Consider the following 22,589-nt stretch of genomic DNA (forward strand, 5'->3'; position numbering starts at 1 on the left):
GAAGGAGTGTGAACTGCTGAGGAAGAGGTGGAGTCGTGCTTGTCTGTGCTGGAAACGGGGGCCGACGAAGAGTGGGCAACCGAAGACGAGACAGAAGAACTTACAGAGCCGCAGTTACCCGCAAGCGGGTTGCATCCGGTTCCACAGTGGTCAGTGGAGGCACCGCAGTATCCATACTGAGAGCAGCACTCGGACTTAGCACCGTCGTGGACGAAGCCAACGCAGGTGAAGCCAGAGTTACCGCCGCAAGTACCGTCAATAGAGGTCTCTAAGGCACCAGTGGGCTGAGGAGCGGAGGACGATGTGGCGGACGAGGGAACGGAGCTGGGGTTAGCGTTGGTGCCGCAGTTACCGAAGAGGGTGTCGCAGCCAGTTCCGCAGTGGTCAGTCTGCATATTGTCAGTAAGAGAGGTGTCTTGCAATCGAACATTAACTATCACTCACCGAAGTTCCGCAGTAGCCGTACTGGGAGCAGCAGTTACCAAAGGTTGAGCCAATGCAGATCTGGTTATTGCCTTGGGTACCGCAAGTTCCATCAGTGGAGACGGCGCCAGTGGGGGTGGAAGTGGGACCAGTGGACGAGACGAGAGTGGATGAGGGAGTAGGAGTACCGGGAGTGGAATCACGGTACCAGTTAGCCTCAGGCTCGTTCATGCACTCACCCATGGTGACACCCTTGAAGCCACGTGCCTGGAGGGTCTCGATCATGGTGATGGTCAAGTTGAGAGCGGTGAGCTCGTGGATGTCGTGAGCAATGGCAAGCTTGCTCTCGCTGGCGGGCTGGGCGGCGTTCACGGCATTGCGGAAGTTGTCCTTAGCGACCTCGATCTTCTCGGGGGTGAGCTGGTTGTAGTCATCGGTATCCAAGTCGAAGTAAGAGACGACGTAACCGAGCTCCTGTAGAACGTTCTGGCAGACAGTGTTGCAAGACGAGTAAGGAGGGCGCATGTAGGTGGGGTATTTGCCGATGATGTTGCGGATAGCCATCTCGTTCTTGACCATCTGGTCGTAGACCTGAGCCTCAGTGATATCGGAAAGATCCTGGTGAGACCAAGTGTGGGAAGCGACCTGGTGGCCCTCGGCGACCATACGGTTGATGACACCGCTCCAATTCTCATCAATAGCACCCTTGCCGATGTTGATACCGGTGACGAAGAATGTGGCCTTGAATCCGGCAGCAGCGAACTTGTCCAGAACCTCGTCAGTGTAGATGTATGGGCCGTCATCGAAGGTAATGGCAACGGTTCCTGCCTTGCGGCAGGCGTAGATACCTTCACCACCGTACTCGACACTGCCCTTCTGAGGACGAGCATCGTTGCGGGTGCTGGCTCCAGCAGGGGTCTTGTTAGCATCACAACCAGGACCGTAGTTGAAAAGGCAGTCAGGAGCGTTGCAGTGGCTGGGAGTGGTTCCACAGTACCCCTGTTATTCAGTAAACATATATCCAAAATGAGAGACTCGCAATTGACATACAGCACCAGAGCAGCAGTAGCCTGCTGCGCAGACAGCGTTGCCGAAACTAGGTCCGCAGCGGTTGTTGGCATCACCGCCCTGACGTGCGAGCAGGTGGTGAGGGCCTTGAGCAGCGGCGACAGCGCGAGCAGCACGAGGAGAAGGGGTCCTGATCTTGACGTCGCTGGGCAGACCAAAGAGCTTAGGGGCCCCCTGGATACCACCGTGGGCGGCAACGAGGGAGGCCACCGTAGAGGCGGCGAACACCTCAGAGAAACGCATTATGTCGTTGTAGAAAGTATGATATAACTCTTATCTCCCTAAGAAAACTGGTCGGTTCGAGTAGCGAGTGGGATTGTCAACTTCAATTAAGGATTAAACACAATATGATAAACGAATGACTGTCGATTTCGACGAGCAACTGACGCGTAGAACGGGTGAGGATAGAGAGAACAGGCAGTCGCTTATACTTATACCGATGAAACGATATCAGGAGCGACAAGGCAAGGCGTGGCGCACCTGGTTCAAGCCGTGGCCGTCCGCTAATTGACTGTAATCAGCGCACCATATCAGCAGCCAAGATTGCCCGCTTGGAGAAAGTTCGTAGAATACGAGCAGTTATAGCGGGGCTTCCATCTGCTTATTGTCTCCGGTGAATGCATTGTTACTTCGGGTTGTCTTGACTTCAAGGGGTTTCCCTCTGCGTCTTTGACCCTGATAGTGACCCTGCGTCCTAGTCATGATGCTTTGAGCATGTTACATCATCTGTAGGGCCAAATGGAGAATAACAGCGGAGAATATTTGGGGAGTACAAACCAAAAGGGCGAGAAACCCCCAGCCCGCCTTACGAGGGCCAAGACGTTAAGGCATGGCGGACTAAAAATATGAACCGGCGTCGCCCACACTTCCGCGTCGCGCAAGAGCCGAAGAAGAAAGACCGCCGCGCCTGCCAAGAGCAAATCAAGGCGTCTTGTCAGCCATCGCGTTCGTGTATTCCGTGCGATGGCTGAACATGGCGGAAAGCCGATGCACCTGTTTGGTAAGAGGCGACGCTTAAGAGCTGTTATTTGCGAATGACAATATAATTCGACTCTCAATCCGCGCGGGAATGCACGCTGGTCCTGCAGACCCCTGACGTTTAGCTATCGATATGGAACTGGGCTTGGCCGGCGTGAAGGTAACATCACAACGCGCCTGTTGATTACCCCAGGCGCAAAGGATGCGTAGGAGCCACGAGTGACAGTTCACATGATCTGCAAGCCTTGGCTGTACGAGTCGACAATGACATCTGCCTGCGTTAGCGATCTCACACAAGTTGAATCCCCCTGCATCGTATTTTGAGAGGGCATTTGAGGGAGCGAGAATCGAAGATACCGGCGTTACGGGCGGAACGGGCAAGTTCACGCTCTTGGCAGACCAAGGCCAAGCTAACCCATGTGGAGATGAAGGTCAATAGGGGGTTGTTAGGGCAAGATCGCTTTGAAAATCTGGCGACCCCGTTACCGAGAAGCCGACGTTTGAGCATTCGCTTAGCAGCGAATGATGTTTGTCCTGAGGTGGAAGTGCTGCTGCATTCAATAAATTGTCATCAGCAAAAGGATCGATGCCTGTAAGACAAGTTCGTGTTGAAAGCGCGCGCGACGTGGCTCCACTGTGACACTGTGGGCACGCAACTACCGTGCAAGAGGCAATGTCCAAGACCTCAAAGTAGCAAGTGCGAAAACGACGTCAACGCGCGTATTGTTGAGCACACAAGAGCCGCCGCATTGATGTTCTCGAAATAAGCTTGCATGTAGTGCAACGCTCGCGGAAGGCCGAAATTAGCAACGCGAGTGACGCATCGCAAGGCTCTTGCTTGAACCGTGCTGTAAGTTCACTTCAATCATGTTGGCCCCAAAACGATTCGCGGGGAATAAGTAAGTGTCTGGCCCTTCTGCCAACTTCTGCGGCCTGGCCGAGATCGCAGAAAAGATACAACTGCTCGTATAGAAGTGCATACTCCGGCCGTTCACCTCGTATAATTAGTTGTTAGGATCAGGCGCACCACACTCAAAGACGCCTCTCCTTATGGAGAAAGACTCTGCATAATTGATTTGATTGAAGAGTGGGTATTGTCGAGTAAAACATAAGATCAGGCTTTGCTGGGACATGCGCCAGCAGACGGATTCGGAACAGGGACACTGAAATCATTTCTTCATCGTTCGTAGTAATGGGGCAATTCTTGCCCGCTTACTCAGCCCTACCCGATAGGGTACTTTGCCCTTGTTGTTCGGGGGCTGCTCTGGAGGAGCGGGCTTCTTGACGCGCTCTGGAGTGATGGGCTCTATCTCAGGGCGATCAGGGAGCTCTGGAGGCTCAGACATAGACCTTGTAGTGGCGACAGTCGTTGCGCCTCCAGGCTGGGGACTCTTCGAACTCTGGCCTGACTTTGTAGAGATTGAAGTTGCCGTATCTTCGACAACTTGCTGCTGCACCGAAGGGGGCTGCGCGTTTCCGTCGATAGAGAGAAGCGGAGAACCGCGCGCTTGCTCTTTTGAGCCCTCGTCTTCGTCATCTTGTAAGATTTCCATGGATGCAGAGGCTTTAGCTGCCTTTTTGGGACGACCTCGACCTCGCTTCTTCTCGACCTTTGCTCCCTTCACAGTAGTATCCGCCGCTGTTGGCTCAGGTTGATCCAATGTCGTTTTTCTGCGTTTGGCTTTCTTATGAGACGTCGCAGGCGCGATAGACGTCTTGACAGTATTCATGGGCGACTTCGCGGGTATGAGTACCTGAACCTTTGCCGGGCTCCTAAGTTCGACCATGAGGGCAACGATGTCTGTTTCTGCAGAGGCCGTATTGTGATTCATGGCATCTGACGTGCCACCGATGTTTGTGGCCACTGTCTGCCTAGCACCGATATGGTGCCCTTGGAGTTCGCCATTATGCTCGTGGATGTCGATATTTGCCGTTAGTTGGTCGTTGCCAGTTTTCGACATTTGTGAAGCGTGAGAGAGTTCATCATCAGCGACCCTGTTGGTGATCAGCCAATCAACGGTTTGTGTGACGTCACCGTTATTTTGTTTCAATGCTCTTGCACTCGTAGACGGCGTGAAACCCATCTCACAGATTTGCTGAATTCTATCAGGCGTGCTCAGTGGTTTCGCAAGGCTTGTAGTCGCAGGAGTTGATTTCCTTCGTCTGCTTGCCTTCGTCGCTTTCTCATGTTTGACTGAGTAGTCAATAGACTCTTGCCTACCAGCTTTCAGTGATCTTGAACGACCTGGACGCGGCTTGTACCTGCAAGTCATGTGTTACAAAGACGTATGAGTGGATATGTGTCAAGCTCACTGTTCCTTGGGTAGACCTAAATCCGCTAGATCATCATCTGAAGTCGGACCGGGACTTGGGCTTGGTCTCTTTTTGTGCGATTGTCGAGATGAGCTTGGAGCCTTCCCCGGCGCAGAACCATTTACAGTCGAAGACGAAGTGGCATGCGGTTGCCTAGCCTCCGATTGGGCTTCGTCGCTCAGAAACACGATAATGTCTTGGGCATCGAGCATATCCAGAGACATATTTTGCGTTGAGGGGCTGCCCACCAGCATCAAGGACTCTTGTTGACTTCGTTGCGACCCTGAAGGTGCAGGGTACTCATTTGGCGATGGGTCTGATATTGCGGCTGACACGTTCTGTAAAGCATGAGGTTCTTGGGCGGACGACCTTGGTTGCTCTCCGCTATTCGTGGGCGACTTCAAATACTCCGACCAAGGTATCGAAGCATCCGGTTGAATCGGAGTTCTATCATTATCGACGTCAGATCCTAGAAGAGCTGGCGCGAGTACCCCCTCCATCACGCGCTGTTGCGTCAGAGTTGCATTTGGGACTGTACTCGAGGGCTCCGGGAACATTGCGTTTGGATTGTGTTGAGCATATGCTCCACGCATTGTACCTTCCAGCATCCAATCCGTTCCGTTCGTGGCCCCGGCAACTGAATTAACTTGACCCAATAAGCTCTGGTTGTGCTGCTGGTCAGCAGGTGAGCTGCAGAAGATACCATTCGAGTTCCTGCCATAGGTAACAGGGGTCTTCTTTGGTGCGAAGTTCTCATTAAAAATGCCATTCGAGCCCCTCTTCTGGTGGTTGACTTCGAGAGTATCCGGCGTTTGGTCATCGTTCATAGAAAACAGGGATTGCAGATGCGCCCGATGGGCTGCTTCTATCTGTCTTTGCAGAGCTTCTGCTCAAATCTGGTGAGCGAACTGCAATCAATGTTGTTTTCGCACTTACCTGTAGAGGAAGCATCGCTGTTGGACTGTTTGGGCGACGCGTCTTTCTTTTCCGGTTGATGGACGTCTACTTCGAGATCGTCGTCCAACTCGTCATCCGAGTCCTGAATCACCCGCGCCATTGTGCTTCATGCCTTGGAATGACCCTTCATGTGCATTGATGTTGTTGTAGTGAGGTGTGAGAGTGATGATTGATTCACCACCTCGACGCGCTGTCACATGGCAGGCGTAACTTGATCTTCCCCCTTTCGGCCTAGCGCGCCGGCCGCAAAGAAGGCGCATCCATCTTTCCAAAGTTCTCTAATACATTGCACAAAACAGCCGATATGGACAAATTTGGACCATCTGGCGACAGCTCGCGCAGTGGAACTCCAGGTAATGGGCGCTTCGCCTCCCAGGCAGCTACCGCTGAGGATCTGCTCAAGGCGCAAACTGTTGGTCTTGTGAACCTCAATGACTACCGCAAGAGACGCGCAGAGGCCATAGAGCTCAAGGAGCGAGGGAGTCCTTCCGTCAGCTCTGGCACTGACACACCAGGAGAAGGGTATAGTTCCTCACGTCAACATGTCATAATGCCCATGCTAATTTGCCAAGTACAGAGCATCGACATCAAAGCCGGTATTCAAGAAGAAGCGCAAGATAGTTGCCAAGGGCAAGTTGTCATTTGGAGTAGACGAATATGAAGAGACCGACTCAGCCGTGTCGAAAGCGCCCACACTACGCGAGAACACACCCGCCGATATGTCCGCCGTAAGCTCTGAGGCAGAAGGCAAGACTGTCAAGAAGAAGAAGAAGCTGGGTGCGAATACAAGCGTTGGCATGAAGCCGCGAGTCATGACGAAACCTGCTCTGCAGCGTGAAGCACAGCAGGCAGATCTTGCGCGACATGACTTCTTGAGAATGCGAGAAGGCGTGAAAGCCACGGAAGTCGCAATCCCGTTTGTATTCTATGACGGTACAAATGTCCTGGGAGGACTGTGTAGAGTGAAGAAGGGTGACCATATATGGCTGTTTCTTGACAAAGCTAGGAAAGTGGGTGCTGAGTTGGGGGTGGGTGGCGACAACAGTCGAAGGAATTGGGCCAGAGTCAGTGTAGACGACCTGATGCTTGTGAGAGGAGAGGTTATCGTCCCCCATGTAAGGCAATCCTACGATCATGCGTGTCGACACAACTAATGTGATTGCAGCACTACGAGTTTTATCACTTCCTGTTCAACAATGTCACAGGATTCAACGGCCCCATCTTCGATTGGTCTGCACAACCGACAAAGGCTACGCCGGTTATCAAGCCTGATGAGGAAGAAGCCAACATGGACGGATATGATCCGCTGAACCCAAAGAAGAACAAGGACAAGGAATCAAGCTTTCCAGACGAGGAGCTCGAGGGCTACTATGACGATCCAGCAGTGACAAAGGTTGTGGACCGACGATGGTACGAGAAGAACAAGCACATTTTCCCCGCGAGTGTGTGGGAGGAATATAGCTCTGATAAGACTTTCACAAAGGCTGAGCGCAAGGATGCCAAGGGCAATAGATTTTTCTTCTCTTGAAGGCGAGATCCCTCTTGAGACGCCAACGGATTCGATAGGGGTTGACTGCATCATGTACACCTGCAAGATGTAGTACCTTGAAAAGCGTGCTTGATGAACCATGCGCACTCATTGGCAAGCGAACGTTCAGCCAGAACGTGGGAACGGTTATTAGATTGCCCCGCATTGCAGCATGCATAACATTCTGCATCAGACGATAGAGTGGGAAGTTAGATAGCATCTTGCATACCGAGATCGACCTCCTAGCCAATGTCAAGCCCAAGCCACCATCCACGCTAGAATGTCTGCGTGATATTCAGGGTCTGAAGCGGTGTGACCCATCCCAGAACAAGTTTTGGCAGTCATGAACGAGATCCGCCATCGTTTCGCGGTCTAGAGAGGCTGAAAGGGTCGCGTGAGCATTTCCCTCTACTGGACCTTCCGACTGACGTGCAGCCAGCATAGCAAATTCGTGCTGGTACCTCCGCGGCTACTTTGTGCAACGAGTACGTCTCGACAATCTCGTGCGCATGATCGTCCTTGCATCCATCTTCACGCCCAGGTTCTGCATGAGCTTGCAGCTATCACCCTGCACAATATCGAAAGCGGACAGGACGGATAAAATTGTCGACCACAACATGGTTTTCGCCGCAACCAACCGCGGCTATCGTAACGCAAATCGTGGATCGGCTTGTCATGGCGACAGGCCTGCCGACGCGGTCTGAAAGAGTCTGCAAGCTTCTGAAGCTTTGACATGCTGAGCGGTGAATTGCAAGGATAGATATATAACGAGAGTGGTCCTGCTTGGCTTTCACAAAACAAAAAACATCTGTCGTCATCGGCGCCCGGACTTTGCGACTTTGTGCAGCTATCAACATCAACCCCATCCTTATCAGAAGCCGCAGATCTCAAGCACCACCACCACCACACTTCTTAGCGACTGACCACGCTCCCGTGTGCTTCCCCTTGCTTTAAGCTGCTACTGCTTTCACATTAGACAGTCCGTTTGACCATGTTGCAGGAACGGTCTGCACGAGCACTGTCTCATCCAATGAGATTGAGCAATTCGTGCACACCCTAAATTACCAGCATTCAACGCGTCAACTGCCTGGGCTTGGATAGTTCGCGCGACTTCACCGATCGTTGTTCAATCGCCTATTTCTTGCGACTCGTCTGCGCGCAAACGACACCGCTAAAGCCGTTGGGCTTTGCTCAAGTGCTCATTATCTTGATTTTGTGGCGACCAACAGCGATCAACCAACATGAAGTTTGGGCACGATTTACCGCGTAACCAAGTCCCAGAGTGGGCATCGTCTTACATCAACTACAAGGGCTTGAAGAAGCTCATTAAAACTGCTGCTGAGGCTTCAAAACATGGCTCAGATCCGGATCTTGCTGGTAGGTTGCAGTCACTACACGAGCATTTGAGTCTACAGCTAGACATACGTTGGTTAAGCGAAGTGACCCCTCGGTCATGCTGTTTAGCTGAGCAGTCTGGACTAGACATTGGGTAGGCAGGACTGGGCCTTACTAACATTGCTTTTTAGAGTTCTTCTTCTCGCTCGATCGTAACCTCGAAGACGTGGACACCTTCTACAACCGCAAGTACGCAGAGTATGCTCGTCGACTGAGGCTCCTGCAAAGTCGTTATGGACGAGTGGCACAAATGCCAGATGGCATCGATAAGGATGAGGCGCAGGACCTCATGGATGCACTCTTAGAGTTGCGCAGCCAACTGCGCAAGCTCCAGTGGTATGGTGAAGTCAATCGCAAAGGCTTCGTCAAGATCACGAAGAAGCTGGACAAGAAGATACCAACTGTGTGCACACAGGAGAGGTACTTGGTCTCACGAGTCAACCCAAAGCCGTTCACGCGCAACTTCTCGTTGAACCAGGACATGAAGACCGTCAATGAGTGGCTGTCTGGCTTGGGCGACATAAAGACCTTTGATGATAGCGGCTCCACATATTCTGCAGCATCTCTGGGACGGGTCCCTGGTCGCTCGCTGAACCTTCCTTCAGCCCTACTAGACGCTATGGAGGACGCGATTCGCAGCGATCGAGCCGAGGACGCTAGCCGTCTGCTCTCCGAGGCAGCCGTCAGCAACGAACCGACAAGTCCAGCTTTCCAGCAGGTTCTTCTTAATTTCCTGCAGCGCGCAATTTCACATCGAGCCAAGACGTGCATCTCAAGGCTTCTGCAAGACATTGCAACTCTGGATGAAGAGGACGATATTAACAAGCGCAATGTTATACATCGTCTTGTCATCAGCATCGGTCGCTCTAAGACCGGCGAGACACTTGACGGTGAGGCTCGTCTCCCACAGAGCTTGCTGGACGCGCGGAATTTTATAGTACCAGCCACGGCTCCAAACAGACAACCCCGTCCATGCACGACTACAGAAGAGGAGTCTACGATGCTTCTGAGCAAAAACGACGAATCTGTCCGACTACTTATCTACGTACTTGATCAGTTGCAGCCCCATCAACGTATAGCGCTACAGTCGCGCGATGCTTTTGGACGTCTGCCACTCCATTATGCTGCTGGTTACGGCTTCGTTGTGATCTGCCAAGTTGTCATCAAGCACATGCAGGACTGGGGTCAATTCAATGTCAGTCAAGGTATCGACGCGCAATACTGGCAAGACGATGAGGGCGACGCACCGCTTCATCTTAGCGTGAAAGAAGGCCATCCGCTAACCACCAAGGCACTACTTGAGGCTGAGAACTGGCGTGGGTCGAGCAAGGAGAAATTCACGTCAAGAAAGACCGTCTCGCAGTCAGGAGAAGCGCTGGCTCTGGCAACCAAGTCGAACTTCGTGACTATTGTCAAACTACTGGTGGACGCTGGAGTGGACGTCAACTATCAGAACAAGCAAGGAGAGACTGCCTTGCACATTGCCGCACAATATGGCTATGTTAAGTGTACCAAGGCCTTGCTGGAGGGCTCCAGCGTCAACAAGATTGACGTAAATATTTCTGAAAACACATTCGCATGGACTCCTTTGTTCAATGCTTGTGTTGACAACCACCTTCCAATTGTTGAGCTTCTGGCTGCTGCTGGAGCAGATCTGCAGCGATACGATAACTCTGGATGGACCGCCAAGGAACAAGCTGCACTTCGAGGCCATATGAAGATTGCGCACTACCTTGCAGAGCTCTGTCCTGCAATGGACTCACCACCACAAGCAACAGCAGACAATAGGATCGCTCAAGCTGGATCACCTCCTCAATCTTCTCTTGATGAAAAGACGTCCAAGAACATGGCGCGCGAAGGTGGTCAAGTATTGCAGAAGGTGCCGGAGCCTGTCAAGAGTTTTGGGCATCGATATCTATCAAATGAGACCATGATTTTGGTCAGCCTGGGCTCGATGGATATGCGGAAGAACGTACCAGCTGTTGCGCTTGATGACATTCCCATGGCTGATGCACACACCACCCAGCTCGATACCGCCCTGTCAGTTTTTGTCTCTGCTTCGGGCGCTACAGGCGAGACCTATCCAATCGACTTGCCAGTCCATGACATCGCCACAGAACCGATTACCTTCATGACTAAGGATGTCAGCAAGGTGCAGCTACTGTTCGACATCTGTCCGACTTATGCAGGGTCGAAAGACAGCATCGTTGGACGAGGCGTTGCCCTTCTTTCTACCATCAAGACCCACATCGGCTCGAAGCGTATTCCTTTACAAGGTGACGTGAAGGTTCCAGTTGTGGCAGCATCAACTTTACAGGTCATTGGCACCGTGAACTTCAACTTCCTGATCATCACGCCCTTCCAACATCCAAATATGTCCATCACAGAAGAACACACGTACTGGAAGAAGATGGCGTCGACTATGGTCATCGGTCATCGCGGTCTCGGAAAGAACACTGACAAGCAAAGGACATTGCAACTGGGTGAGAACACAATCCAATCCTTCATCTCTGCTGCGAACTTGGGAGCAGAGTACGTCGAGTTCGATGTGCAACTGACCAAGGATCTTGTACCCGTTATCTATCACGACTTCTTGGTCAGCGAGACGGGCATCGATGCTCCTGTACACACACTCACTTTGGACCAATTCCTTCATATTGGTGAAGGTCAGAAGCCACGATCATCACGCTCTGGCTCTCCTGGAAACGTCACTCCTGTCAACGGTGCTCTTGGTGGAGAGGAGCCACGTCCGAACCCCAAGAGGTTACGCTCTTACTCTGTGGATAATTCAACACAGCGCAACATTCACACCGAACGTCAAGACGAGCTTAAGGAACGTATGAAGTACACCCGCGATTACATAAAGAAAGGTTACAAGGGCAACAGTCGAGCGATCTCTATTGGATCTGACTTCACTACGCTTGAGCGGATGTTCAAGAGTAAGGACATCCCGGCATCTACTGGCTTCAACATTGAGATGAAGTACCCCATGCTTCACGAGTCTGAGGAGGAAGAGATGGACCAGTACGCAGTCGAGCTGAACTCCTTTGTCGACACGGTTCTGCAGGTCGTGTACGACCACTCAAACAAGCGTAGGATTGTGTTCTCTTCTTTCAACCCAGACATATGCCTCATGCTGTCTTTCAAGCAGCCGTCGATTCCAGTCCTGTTCCTCACCGATGCAGGCACATCGGACGTTGGAGACAAGCGAGCCGCTAGCTTACAGGAAGCGATTCGGTTCGCCAGTCGATGGAATCTGTTTGGTATCGTGAGCGCGGCGGACCCTCTCGTTATGTGCCCAAGGTTCATTAGGATGGTGAAGGAGAACGGACTGGTGTGCATGACTTACGGTGTGCTTAACAACGACCCGAAGAATGTCCGAGTAAGTACCACGATGTCGTTCCTGTCAAGCACACTTACTGACCATGACGCAGTTGCAAGAGAAGGAGGGCATCGATGCTGTCATCGTTGATAGCGTGCTTAGCATTCGACAAGGTCTCCAGGCGCCCGATGAGGCGAATGTCAATGGAACGAACGGTACAACGCTTCCGATCCATCCTCCACCTATTCCTGTCATCCAGGAAGGCAATGAAGGTGTACCGGCAGTCCAGCTCAGCGGGCAACCGCAGGTAGTATAGCCACGGAACTATCATTTGTTTGGGATAAGGGATTGGTCTCGATATTTTGCATCGCAGCGGCGTTCGCGAAGTCCTTCAACGGACTGTGGGCATTTGAAGGTATTTCTACTTAGGCTACGTCGCCCATGAAGCGGCTGTGTTCATCGCAATACAAGCCAATGCTCTCCATCTACTCACATTATGCCATCCACACAAAAGTGAGTCAAAACGTTGATAAGCTACATTCTACATGTTGCGTCCACTCTTGTACCGTTGAACTCTGCATTGTATAGAACCTCCCATTGAAAGATCTTATTAGAGTTAATCAGACGCGTTCAGCCATCATCTTCCGAATGACTGCAGCACCGCTCTCCTTCCATCCGTGCTTCTCCACAGTACTCCCGATCAACTCCCCATGCGCCTCGCTTCTAGGCAACAGTCTGACCTCGAAAGGCGTGGGTCTACCAATAACGCCGTGCTGGAACCCATGCGTAAGCTTGACCTCCTTCCCCTCATCATCAACACCAGGCTTGATGTCAAACACAGCAAGTGCCTGTGCCATAATGAGGTACAAGCTCGCATCAGCGAACAGATGTCCCGGACACCTCCTCCTCCCGAACCCGAACGTCACGTTCGTCGCATACGGCTCGTTATAAGGCTCCTCGAACCTCTCCGGCTTGAATGTCTCTGGGTCATGGTAAAAGGCTTCGTCGCGCGTGTACCACCATATTGTCGGCATTAGAACTGCATCCTTGGGAATGCGGTATCCGGCGATAGTGTCCTCTTTGTCAGTGCGGTGCGGTAGGCCCATGGGCGCTACTGGGTGCCAGCGTTGTGCTTCTTCGACGATAAGAGAGATGTAAGGGAGTTGGTCGCGGTCGGTGAATGTTGGCAGACGGGTTGGATTGGGCCCGAGGAGAGCGTCAAGCTCGGCATGGGCTTTGGCTTGGACGGTGGGGTGCATAGCCATGGCGAGGAAGAAGGATTGCATCGTGCTCACAGTGGTGTCGGCACCTGTTCTTCAAGTCAGCACCTGGATCGGTCACAAGAACATAGATCTCGTCTACCCCCAGTGTAAAGTGAGACTGCCGCCAATTTGACCGTAGAGATATCTGCTGGGCTCGGGCCACCTTTCACTTCGTCGTGCTGGGCGAGCGCTTTGGAGACGAAAGAGGGCTCATCGTTATTGTCTTGTGGAAGTTTGGCGTATTCGAAGGGGATGTTGATCACATCGATCATGGTCTGCTTCCATAGCTTTGCGGTCTGCTTCCAACCTGTACCCGGAAACCACTCTGGTAGGTACTGCAAGGCTGGTATAAGGTCCACTGCCCACTTGCCTGGAACAAATGCTTGGGAGAATTGTTCCATAACTTCATCGACCAGATCGACGAGAGGGTCGGCGCTATGAGGCTCGGTAGTGTATCCATACGTCGCTTTCAAGATTAACTCGGCTGCTTCTCTAATGGGTGTCAGCAAGCTCTGGGCACAATTCCTGAAGAAAGCTGTTACTCGCGTTTGCAAATTTTGAAGCAGGTTCCGACCATTGTCTTCGTTCGCTCGCCACAGAAATCGTCCGACGACACCTTCTTGAAGTGACCAGTACTTTGACACCAAGTTCTTCGTTCCAACCTGTTGAAAGACGTGCTTCCGCTGCCCTCTAAATGAAGCGTTATTTTGCTGAGCCCCCATGACGCCCTCCCAACCGCACGAGTTCCCGAAAGGCATGACTGGCCTTCCAGAGTGAATCGATGCTCGTTTGTCCATAAGTTCAGAAGCTATGTTTCTGTCGTGGATGATGACTATAGTCTGCCCGAGGACTGTGAGCGAGGTGATCGGACCGTACGCATCTTTGAACTTGAGCCAGTGGAGATACTCCTTTTCGCCGGATGGTGGTAAGTCTTTGACATTGCCAACCAGAGGTAAGCCCTTGGGGCCTGGAGGCAGGGGTAGTCTTTTTGTCCTGCGTTTCAAAACCAGCTCGTTGAGAACATACAGAGCAACCACAATTAACGACCATGAGACCAGAAGCGTGAAAGACATGTTGAGAGTGGAGGCAATAAGGGCTTGTGGTGAACCTTGTAATAATCTCACACTCATAGTTCAGGTTGAAGTGGGGTACTTATTTGTGATACTCACTGCCCCTGGTCGTCAGCATGTCCAGATGAGGCAGCCAGGACGGCCGGCAAGGGTGTACGAAGCTCGCAATATCACTCCGCAGCCATAGAGATGCTGCAGATTTGCCATCGTTAGCCAACTTTCCGTGTTGTCAGCGTGGCTAAATATGCAAGAAGTTCCGCCTTCTGTGCTGACGACTCAAGACTTATGTGAGACTACGACTCTCATCGGTTTGTCGAAGGACGTCATGCATCGATGCAGTGGCCTTTGGCTGTCTGATGGAGTTATCCCTCAGGTGTCCAAGTGTTGTTGTCAAGATCAATGGTGGCGGAAGGAAAGGCAAGGTTAGCGCCTTCTTTGTGCTGGATTTGGGGGGGGTGGAACCGCGCCTATGTGGGGAGCTCTCCTTCGACCTCACCTCACAGTTGTTTTCAACCTACGGACTCAGCTATGAATTTGTAACCTTGGCATTGATCTCGGTTCTTATCTCTTATTCGTCATGAGTTTGTACACGGAAGACCTGCTGACCGAGCTCAAGCAGTAAGGCCCTCAACCAATGCGGGGTAAATGCTTACACTGATACAACCAATAGGGCTCGAGATGCCACAACCAAAGCCAGAGAGGCGACCAAGAATGCCAAAAGAACTGGTGTAGAGCTAGAGGCAAAGTAGCTCGGTCTCAAAAACGATTCGTAGCATTTGCTGACAGTCAAAGGCTTCAAAGACTAAAGCAAGAGCACGATGACTGCAAGACTGCATTAAGAGCCACTCGAGCGTGCGTATATGTCCGACCTTAAGTGTGACTTTGCTGACTGGAAGAATCACAGAGAAAGACGCATACACGAACTATGCATAGATTATCTCAAGAAACTTCACGACGACATCCCTGTCTGCTTTACCGAGGGAACTTCGCGACCATGTGTACTCCTACCTATGGGATGATGAAGACATTGTACGTCAAACGAAGCGTTCTATCCGGGAGTGTGCCTGGAATTACAGGATGCCTGAGTTTTGCGCTCCACCGTACGTTCATCCGGGTCACGTAGGCCTGATCGTCGCGGAAGAGCTTGCCTTGAGCGTTTACAGGAAAGCTTTCGGCACAAAGCTTCTTGTCACTGTCAGCGCTGGATACATCCAGAATTTTCTGGCTGCGAACCCGTTGATAATTAATCTCAAACCTGCGGATTGCATCAGAAGCCTTAACATCGAGTAGTACCCGAATGAGTACTCCGACAAGGATGTTGCGCAGTCTTACCAGGACCTGTCGAACTACGAGTTCCCAGATCTTATCCCGGTTAAACTGATACTCAGCAAATTTTTGGGAGGCATTGAGGGCAGTTCAGAGACCACGTCAGTGCTGGCTGACCCACTAGGTGTCTTCAAGCTTGCATACGACGCGTTGATGAGAAGGCATTGCCCAGCACAATCGAACCGCTTTCCGGAAATGATGCCGAAGTGGATTTCTTCGCAAAGCCATCAACGGCGCAAGAGTGTCATATCAAGGTTCTACAGATGATGACCTAGCAGTTTTCAATCAGGCAGCCCTCAAGATGAGACTCAATCTATCCCTTCGATGCATTCTCAAGCACCTGAAGCAGTTATACATCAGCTCCCGTACTTTCTCAATTTCCACTGGTCACAAGGCGACGAACGAAACCTGCAATTCGTCTCGGAGCACAGTCCGGCCAGTTCTTGCGTAGCTACACACTTGCGACAGCAGATCTGCTTTTGCAAGCGGCAGATTGTATGAGCACCAAGGCACACTCAAGGCATCCCCATGCCGACGGCGATTTTTGTTGAAGCCGAAAACTGCATTTTGGCACCTTACGCTGGGGTGCAGCCCTATCCGCACGATGAGGACCGTTACACATTTTCATGTACGGCCTCATTCAGGCTAGTGTTGTGGATTTCTTCGCATGGTCCTCCGATATGGTAGGTATTCCTTGTCGCTACTCACGTCGTATCTTCACGACGAGCTCTGAACATCAAGTTGAGGAACATTGTCTAGTAAGGAGTCGTAAATGAACGCAACATGTGTCTATATAAACATCCTCGACTTGATAATGGTTCTCTCCAACCGCCCACACTCCCATCCTATACCTCCACAACATCCACTGACAACCTCCAGTTGAAGTAATAGGCTACGGAGGCCGCATCGGCGCAAACAAAGCAACCGACTCCCTTGAACCTTACATCATCCAATCCGTCTTCCTTCTCGTCCCGCCCTCGCTTTTCGCTGCATCCATCTACATGACACCCAGCCGCGTGATGCGCGGTCTCGGACCCGCTGCCGAACAATTTTCCATCATCCGCATCGATTGGCTCACCAAGACCTTCGTTATCGGCGACGTGTTCGCATTCCTCGTCCATTCCACCAGCGCAGGATACATGGCCGCGGGCACATCCCCGAAAACAGGCGAGATCATCGTCATCTTCGGCCTCATGGTCCAAATTACTTCCTTCGAACTCTTCGTTATGAGCGCGGTGCTGTTCCATAAGCGGTACAATGCTAGATTTGGTGCGAGGGGCAGCTTCTACTGGGAGAAGATCATGCTGATGTTGTATGTCACTTCGGCGTTGATCCTTGTTCGCTCCATCTTTCGTATCATTGAGTATGGGGCTGGCTCGGGTAGGTATCTGCTGAGAAATGAGTGGCCGTTGTACATCTTCGATGCGGTGCTTATGGTGGCTGTTACATTCGGGTGCCAAAAGTCTGTTCGCGACGGCTTTACCAACAGCCTCTGCTTATTTAAATAATATAGGATAAAGAAGTATAGAAGTGAATATTTCTTTCTAACTCTCTCTTAAATTTTAGCAATTAATCTTAAGTTTGTATAGAATTAGAGAAAGGGTAAAGAGAAACTAGTAATAAACCCCGCTTAATCTTCCTTTTTTCTTAGAGGATCTATCTTTGCTATCTTCTCTACTCTCTCTCTAGTCTTAGAAATAAGATAAAGGCCTTAGACCTCTAGTATATATTCTTCTACTAACTTTTTTCAACAAGTATAACTTTATAGCTCTGTGTTATTTAGAAAGATAGATATCTTAAAGTGAAAGAGGTGACTTTTGGTAAGGAAGTCCGCTAAGCGAACAAACTTTTGGCCTAGTACTGTATGATGGTGTTTTACGTTTGTTACCCGAATGATTTGCAGGCAAAGAGCGCATATACACCGGGTGCAATCAATATGAGCGCATGAGTTGAATGGGGGGGGGGGTTATTGTATCTTCCGATAGCAAGAGAAAGTAGAAAGTGTAATGATTCTGAGGCGGCGTTTTGGGTTAGATAGCAATTGTGCACCTTGTGAATCTGCACCGTCAGTAGCAAGGAATTCTATCGAAAAGCATTGATAGGACAAGATTGGGAGCTTGAGACGTCTCCGTATCGGTTCTGTTGTGATCTATTTTCTAGACATGTTCGCATTCAAAGTATCCGTGATCTACAAATGTGGAGGCACAAAAGGTCATGATTTCGCCGCCTTATTAGATAGACATCCCACTGATGATTCGCGCAAGCAACCTCGAACACAACGATTACTCAATTATGATTTTCTCCTTTGTTCGTTAGCCACTGTCAATATCGTCTATTATCTCTCCTGCCATTATGTCCTGAACATAGCAGTCCCCGACGAGCTCGTACCTTCTTTCGCTCGATGGTGTAAAAACCAACGGCGTCGTGACCCTCGATATGATACAGCAGACATCTCCAGCCCGAGTGACAGGGCCCGGTATAAGCCCCAGTCGGCCACGATCTGTAACGGCTAGACGCCGATCGCGGTTAGATACAAGTCCATGTTGCCAGGACTGCGCTTCTTCGCTTAGCTATGCAGTTCCTTCCACGCTGCATACGGTGAGAGGCGCTGCCAGAATCTATGCTTCAGAATCCGTTCCCTCGGCAGCCATGTCGATGGCGTGCCGATATATGGACCCGGTGTGCGTCAGAAACCCTGTAGTCAGGGTTATGAGGAAATCATCTCTTGGGGCAGTCGAAACGCTTGAAACACTTTCCCATAGACTGTCAGTGAACGGGCGTGCATTCGCGAGTATGTTCTTGTTGCGCAGTTGTGAGTGTATGTTGACTGCCTCCGCTTCGATCTCATCGGACATGCAAACAATTCTTTTCGAAAACAGATCCCGTAGTCTCGAGCAGTCTGTTTTTGTGATATCTTTACCGTGAAACTTTCTTTGCTTCCTCCTGCACTGTACCAATAATCTGAGTCCCCTATGACATTCATGGAGCGCTTGATGTCCCAACGTGGAATCCACGTGGGCGCCGTAGAATCCAAGAGGCTCGAAACAGACAGGTGTTTCACTCGAGCAAGCATGCACAGTCGCTCGTGACTGTGCCGTAGCAATGCGATTGTGACGTCAAGGAAACCTCGTCTTTTGAGTTCTCATAGCTTGGGCTAATCATTGCCTGGCCGTCATTACCCCTGGCGAGAGGACTTCCTAGGAATGCGAAGATGTGATCCTGAGGATCGGTGGTGGCCAGACGTGCGCCTATTGTAATGATATTGGTGAACGTGGAGTGCAACCACCTCTGCCCAGTCCGTTGCAAAGGTGGCAGTGAATCCCGTCATGACACTGGCGTTGCATATTTTGAGTAGATGTTGGTGAACAAGTCATTCAAGACTTGCATTTGTACAGTGTAGTTGGCTTTTGTGCCGAGGTGGTGCAGGTCGTCTCTCCAGCAGAGCCATATAGCGAACTCGAATATTTGTGCCGCATCAATTGTGTGATTACCCCACCAAACCTCACAGGATCTTGCGAGAGAGACCTCCTGAACAATCCAAACCCGACGGAACCAGCTCATCTCAAGAACCGCCCAGTTTGGACTCAGTGTTCAGGTCTGCAATGCTTTGGAAGAACCCTGTGCTCAGTTGCACATTACCAGGGTTCTCAATCCCGTCCAGTTAAGAGAACAGAGAATCAAGATATCTGTTGACTTCAACTATGAGCTGAAAGCAATGCTCGGCAGTGCTGTCAAGATCACGTTCAATCCATGCGAGAACTCGCTTTGCGTTTTCAAAGATCAGAGCCATCTGCCGTATCTGGGATCCTCGCTCTTTCAAATCAGTCTGATTGATGCAAATAGCGTCTGCCCAAAGCAGACCCTCTTGACTAGCATGCTGGAACGTCTGAAGCCCATCCGCAAGACAGAATGTAACAGTCACGTGGCTACCATTGCACCAAAGTCCGCTCCTGGTGCTTGGGTCACCCAAACATACAATACCACTTCGTAAGTGTCGATAGCCTCGTCGATTGCAGTGACTTCTAAATCACATACAATCCCAGCCTCGTGGGAGCCTGGGTATAGCTTGAGCAGCCGGGAATAGCCATTTGATGGAAGTGGTGTATATATTGTGGGTGAGGGTGGAGAGGGGGATGGAGCGTCAGTCAGTTATTGTGTTTGTACAAGGCGGTAAGGGTACTTGACAACGATAGGCTGAGCCTGACAAGGCTGAAGCTACTGAAGCTTTGCCTAGCCTCTTCGAGCATATGACGATTTAGTGCAGAAAAAGTAAGCATGAACCTGATAATGCTGATCTGTTTGGCTTTGTTTGTTTTCTCCTGCACAGGTGCATTAAGCATCGGTAACACCGTGGACGTTTGCAAAATGATGTGGATTGCATATTGAACAACATGTTCTAATCCGAGGCTTCCCGTTCGGTCAGCCTACTTAGGCGACGTATTGACAGATCATTACTTACTCACGAGTACGTAGGTAATCACTAGCAAACACCCGCTATCGTATGTCTCTGCCTTCCCCTTTCATCGCTTGAAGTTCAAGGCCCGGCGACCTCGACCTCGCTCAGAGTCCAAGTACGTGTTGTGTATACTATGACAGAGCGACAAATGGCACCACAGCGTAGTCTTGCATGAAATGTAGCACATTGCAGGACAATGATTCTTTTCTTCCCGCCCTTAGGCATCTCAAGTACTTATACCGTTTTGACGTATGTAGACCGGCGTGTCGACCTCAGAAGCAGGTGTAGAAGGTTCAGTCGTCGGTGTCGAGCTCCCCGAAGCTATACTCGAACCCGTAGTTGTCCAGCGTGCAAGGGATCCCGAGGTAGAAGACGTGCGGGAAAGAGCGTAAATGGACTCGTAATCCGGCGCAAACTCCCTCGAGGGCTGCCTCGGTGTGTATATTGGGAGTGGTTCTGCCTCCTCACCTTCCTCGAAAGACGGAGGTAACGACGATCGAGGAGCACGAGGAAGAATCTCAAGCGGAGTGCTGTGGCGCACCGTGAAATGCTGGCCCTCGAACTTGATGCCGACTGTGACACCCATCATGTACCGCCTTGTAATGGTGTACGTTTTGAAGGTGGGTACGCATTCGGCGTCGTTGACGAGGCTGAAGTTGGTGGTCAAACGAGCTGTTTTGTTGAATGGGAGGACTTTATTCATGTTGGTCTTTGCGATGCAGTTGACGTGTTTTGAGACAATGTCTTCCGGTTGTGTGAGGGTGTGGCCACACATTGTTGTCGAGTATGTTGAGATTGTGACGGATAGTGAGTCGATGATGCATTCTACCTGTGCCTCGTTCATACGATCCCGACTGTTCAACAGGGAGATCGAGAGTGGGATGTGTTGTCCGGGTGCGATCTTCTCTGGGTAGAAAATCGTAGGTAGAATGCTTGGCGGCTTATTTGATGACCGTCGTAAGACCTTATCGACCGTCGACCGAGTTTCACTTCTCCTAGAGGGTTTCCATATCTGGCCGTAGAGGACGCCGGTGGTCAGATTTGGCTCCCGAGGTAGGTTCTCGCGCGAGGTGGGCCGGTACGATAGCATTTGCTTCACCTTCCGTACGCCTTTCGATCCACCTAGTACTAGCCGTGCTTGAACGAAGTAGCATATTTGGGCTGCGCCTCCTGGCACACTGGTCTTGAGTTGGAAGGAAGGTGGCAGTGGATGTGGTTCTCGGAGGTAATGGGCACCGCGTGTGAGCCGCTTGTAGGATTGCATGGTGGCTTCCGGGAACGTAAACTCGAATGCCCATGAATACTTGTTTGGACTGAGAGTGGAGCGCGGTACAACCTCCCGCTCGTAGTTGAAGAAGCGTATCCGCTCCTCGAAATCCTTTCTCGCATGTGAATCGTTTGAAGGTCGTGTCGTTTTCGTAACGCAGCTGCCGGCGAAGACGAGCTTGAATGACTCGATGTGCTCCTGCTCTTCGGCTATGAATGCGACCCTGCCAGTGACCTTGTCACCTCGACGATACACTTTGTCGCTATCCCCATCGATCAGAATGCGAAGTGTCGGTACGGCCATGTTGGATGTTTGCTAGGCTGGAGATCAGCAGCGCAGGGACCGGTCTAAGATATAAAGATCCTAAGGTACGCCAGTGATTCGCCCAACGGTCAGGCACGCGGTATTCGGTCCTGTCCGGGCTGGGAGAACGTTTGCCGGGGTGGTAGGCAGCGCCAAGTAATGTGGGATTACTAGGCATGCAGTGAGAGAAGAGATACAGAAAGGTCAAAGAACACTAGATCCTGGAAAGAGGCTGAGCAGATAAGTAGTTGCTTATAACATTACCTCTGATTGCTTTTGGTTTAATCATCTTAACGATCTCCTGAGAACATAGTGAAGCCAGGGAACTGTCTAGGAGCAGGACTTGCAAACATGCATTACCCGGTACTGCTTAAGCTGCGTTGTACAAGTCATCGCGGCAGCTGTGCACGACCATGTTGTCGGTCCACTGCTGGCTCACACTCACAACGACGGGTTGGCGCTCCGCTCTAAATCCCTCTTACTAGCTGAGACGAGTCAATAGTCCGGACTGTGTCTTCGAGTTGGTGTTCTCCCGCCAAAGACGTGCTTTCTGGGGCAGCGGCCAAGGAAACGAGGTGGCCTTGGCCAAAGGTCTGGAGCAAGCCACCCTAGCACCCCAGGTTCACCCCGCGATGTGTGACAAGGCTGGTATCGACCGTTGCGGTGGGATTGCAAGTACCCATTCGTACCCACAAGTAATCCATGATCTTATTTCCCCATGTTTCATTGCTTCAAGAGCTGGTAAAAGTATTGACGTTGTAGCAACTGCTCTTGACCACCAGCTGAGCCCTGCCCTTTGTTGTTGGAGGGGTAACAAGCGGCGTTGAATGAGCCGCCTGCCATAACGGTGCCCAGGGCTACGGCTCGCTTCTAGAGAGGGACTGCATTGATGCATTTTCCAGTACCGCCTTGGCTGGCGCC

General features: G+C 51.2%; 7 protein-coding genes across 7 annotated transcripts in view; 3 read left to right on the forward strand and 4 right to left on the reverse strand.

The window, feature by feature from the left end:
- The window catches only part of BU25DRAFT_417677 (carbohydrate esterase family 4 protein), a gene marked incomplete at both ends in the record, with an annotated part of 2,554 nt that extends 820 nt beyond the window's left edge, over positions 1-1,734 (reverse strand). The window contains 3 exons of the mRNA XM_033707822.1: positions 105-389; positions 445-1,422; positions 1,474-1,734. Of these exons, the coding sequence (XP_033566083.1) occupies positions 105-389; positions 445-1,422; positions 1,474-1,734 (1,524 nt within the window). The remainder of the gene's footprint in view (positions 1-104; positions 390-444; positions 1,423-1,473) is intronic.
- A 1,678-nt stretch (positions 1,735-3,412) lies between these two features.
- On the reverse strand, positions 3,413-5,894 carry BU25DRAFT_487485 (uncharacterized protein). The gene is made up of 3 exons (XM_033711284.1): positions 5,719-5,894; positions 4,783-5,668; positions 3,413-4,731 (listed from the first exon to the last, which is right to left on the reverse strand). Exons 1-3 carry the CDS (start codon positions 5,837-5,839, stop codon positions 3,639-3,641), a joined length of 2,100 nt encoding a protein of 699 aa, XP_033566084.1. The 5' UTR covers positions 5,840-5,894; the 3' UTR covers positions 3,413-3,638.
- A 149-nt stretch (positions 5,895-6,043) lies between these two features.
- On the forward strand, positions 6,044-7,530 carry BU25DRAFT_358274 (uncharacterized protein; the record flags this gene model as incomplete). Its single annotated transcript, XM_033703606.1, has 3 exons — positions 6,044-6,261; positions 6,317-6,854; positions 6,905-7,530. The coding sequence occupies 3 exons, from the start codon at positions 6,044-6,046 to the stop codon at positions 7,265-7,267; spliced, it is 1,119 nt and encodes a 372-aa protein (XP_033566085.1). The 3' UTR covers positions 7,268-7,530.
- Positions 7,531-8,450: 920 nt separating this feature from the next.
- BU25DRAFT_383279 (glycerophosphocholine phosphodiesteras-like protein Gde1) lies at positions 8,451-12,320 on the forward strand. Its single transcript, XM_033704272.1, has 3 exons — positions 8,451-8,644; positions 8,794-12,044; positions 12,097-12,320. The coding sequence occupies exons 1-3, from the start codon at positions 8,509-8,511 to the stop codon at positions 12,298-12,300; spliced, it is 3,591 nt and encodes a 1,196-aa protein (XP_033566086.1). The 5' UTR covers positions 8,451-8,508; the 3' UTR covers positions 12,301-12,320.
- A 221-nt stretch (positions 12,321-12,541) lies between these two features.
- Positions 12,542-14,360, reverse strand: BU25DRAFT_406425 (putative cytochrome P450 oxidoreductase OrdA-like protein). The gene is made up of 3 exons (XM_033705273.1): positions 13,793-14,360; positions 13,347-13,738; positions 12,542-13,293 (listed from the first exon to the last, which is right to left on the reverse strand). Exons 1-3 carry the CDS (start codon positions 14,317-14,319, stop codon positions 12,605-12,607), a joined length of 1,608 nt encoding a protein of 535 aa, XP_033566087.1. The 5' UTR covers positions 14,320-14,360; the 3' UTR covers positions 12,542-12,604.
- A 2,163-nt stretch (positions 14,361-16,523) lies between these two features.
- BU25DRAFT_330674 (RTA1 like protein) lies at positions 16,524-17,150 on the forward strand (the record flags this gene model as incomplete). Its single annotated transcript, XM_033702369.1, has 1 exon — positions 16,524-17,150. A coding segment is annotated over one exon (627 nt), but the record flags the coding sequence as incomplete, so codon positions are not given.
- A 2,981-nt stretch (positions 17,151-20,131) lies between these two features.
- Positions 20,132-21,412, reverse strand: BU25DRAFT_406426 (uncharacterized protein). Its single transcript, XM_033705274.1, has one exon. It carries the CDS (start codon positions 21,360-21,362, stop codon positions 20,325-20,327), a length of 1,038 nt encoding a protein of 345 aa, XP_033566089.1. The 5' UTR covers positions 21,363-21,412; the 3' UTR covers positions 20,132-20,324.
- Positions 21,413-22,589: the final 1,177 nt, after the last annotated feature.

The sequence above is a fragment of the Macroventuria anomochaeta genome (genome assembly GCF_010093625.1).
Source record: "Macroventuria anomochaeta strain CBS 525.71 unplaced genomic scaffold BU25scaffold_3, whole genome shotgun sequence".
NCBI classification, from domain to species: Eukaryota; Fungi; Ascomycota; class Dothideomycetes; order Pleosporales; family Didymellaceae; genus Macroventuria; species Macroventuria anomochaeta.

Bases quoted from the DNA above. Each gene is read 5' to 3' on its own strand.
- BU25DRAFT_487485 (XM_033711284.1), bottom strand. From the start codon at position 5,839: ATGGCGCGGGTGATTCAGGACTCGGATGACGAGTTGGACGACGATCTC. The intron at 5,669-5,718 runs GTAAGTGCGAAA...AGATTTGAGCAG, and splicing joins CAGCGATGCTTCCTCTACAG to AAGCTCTGCAAAGACAGATA. The intron at 4,732-4,782 runs GTGAGCTTGACA...CATGACTTGCAG, and splicing joins TTAGGTCTACCCAAGGAACA to GTACAAGCCGCGTCCAGGTC.
- BU25DRAFT_406426 (XM_033705274.1), bottom strand. From the start codon at position 21,362: ATGCAATCCTACAAGCGGCTCACACGCGGTGCCCATTACCTCCGAGAA.
- BU25DRAFT_406425 (XM_033705273.1), bottom strand. From the start codon at position 14,319: ATGTCTTTCACGCTTCTGGTCTCATGGTCGTTAATTGTGGTTGCTCTG. The intron at 13,739-13,792 runs GCGAGTAACAGC...GACACCCATTAG, and splicing joins CTGCTTCAAAATTTGCAAAC to AGAAGCAGCCGAGTTAATCT. The intron at 13,294-13,346 runs GTAGACGAGATC...CTTGAAGAACAG, and splicing joins AGTCTCACTTTACACTGGGG to GTGCCGACACCACTGTGAGC.
- BU25DRAFT_383279 (XM_033704272.1), top strand. From the start codon at position 8,509: ATGAAGTTTGGGCACGATTTACCGCGTAACCAAGTCCCAGAGTGGGCA. The intron at 8,645-8,793 runs GTAGGTTGCAGT...ATTGCTTTTTAG, and splicing joins CTCAGATCCGGATCTTGCTG to AGTTCTTCTTCTCGCTCGAT. The intron at 12,045-12,096 runs GTAAGTACCACG...ACCATGACGCAG, and splicing joins ACGACCCGAAGAATGTCCGA to TTGCAAGAGAAGGAGGGCAT.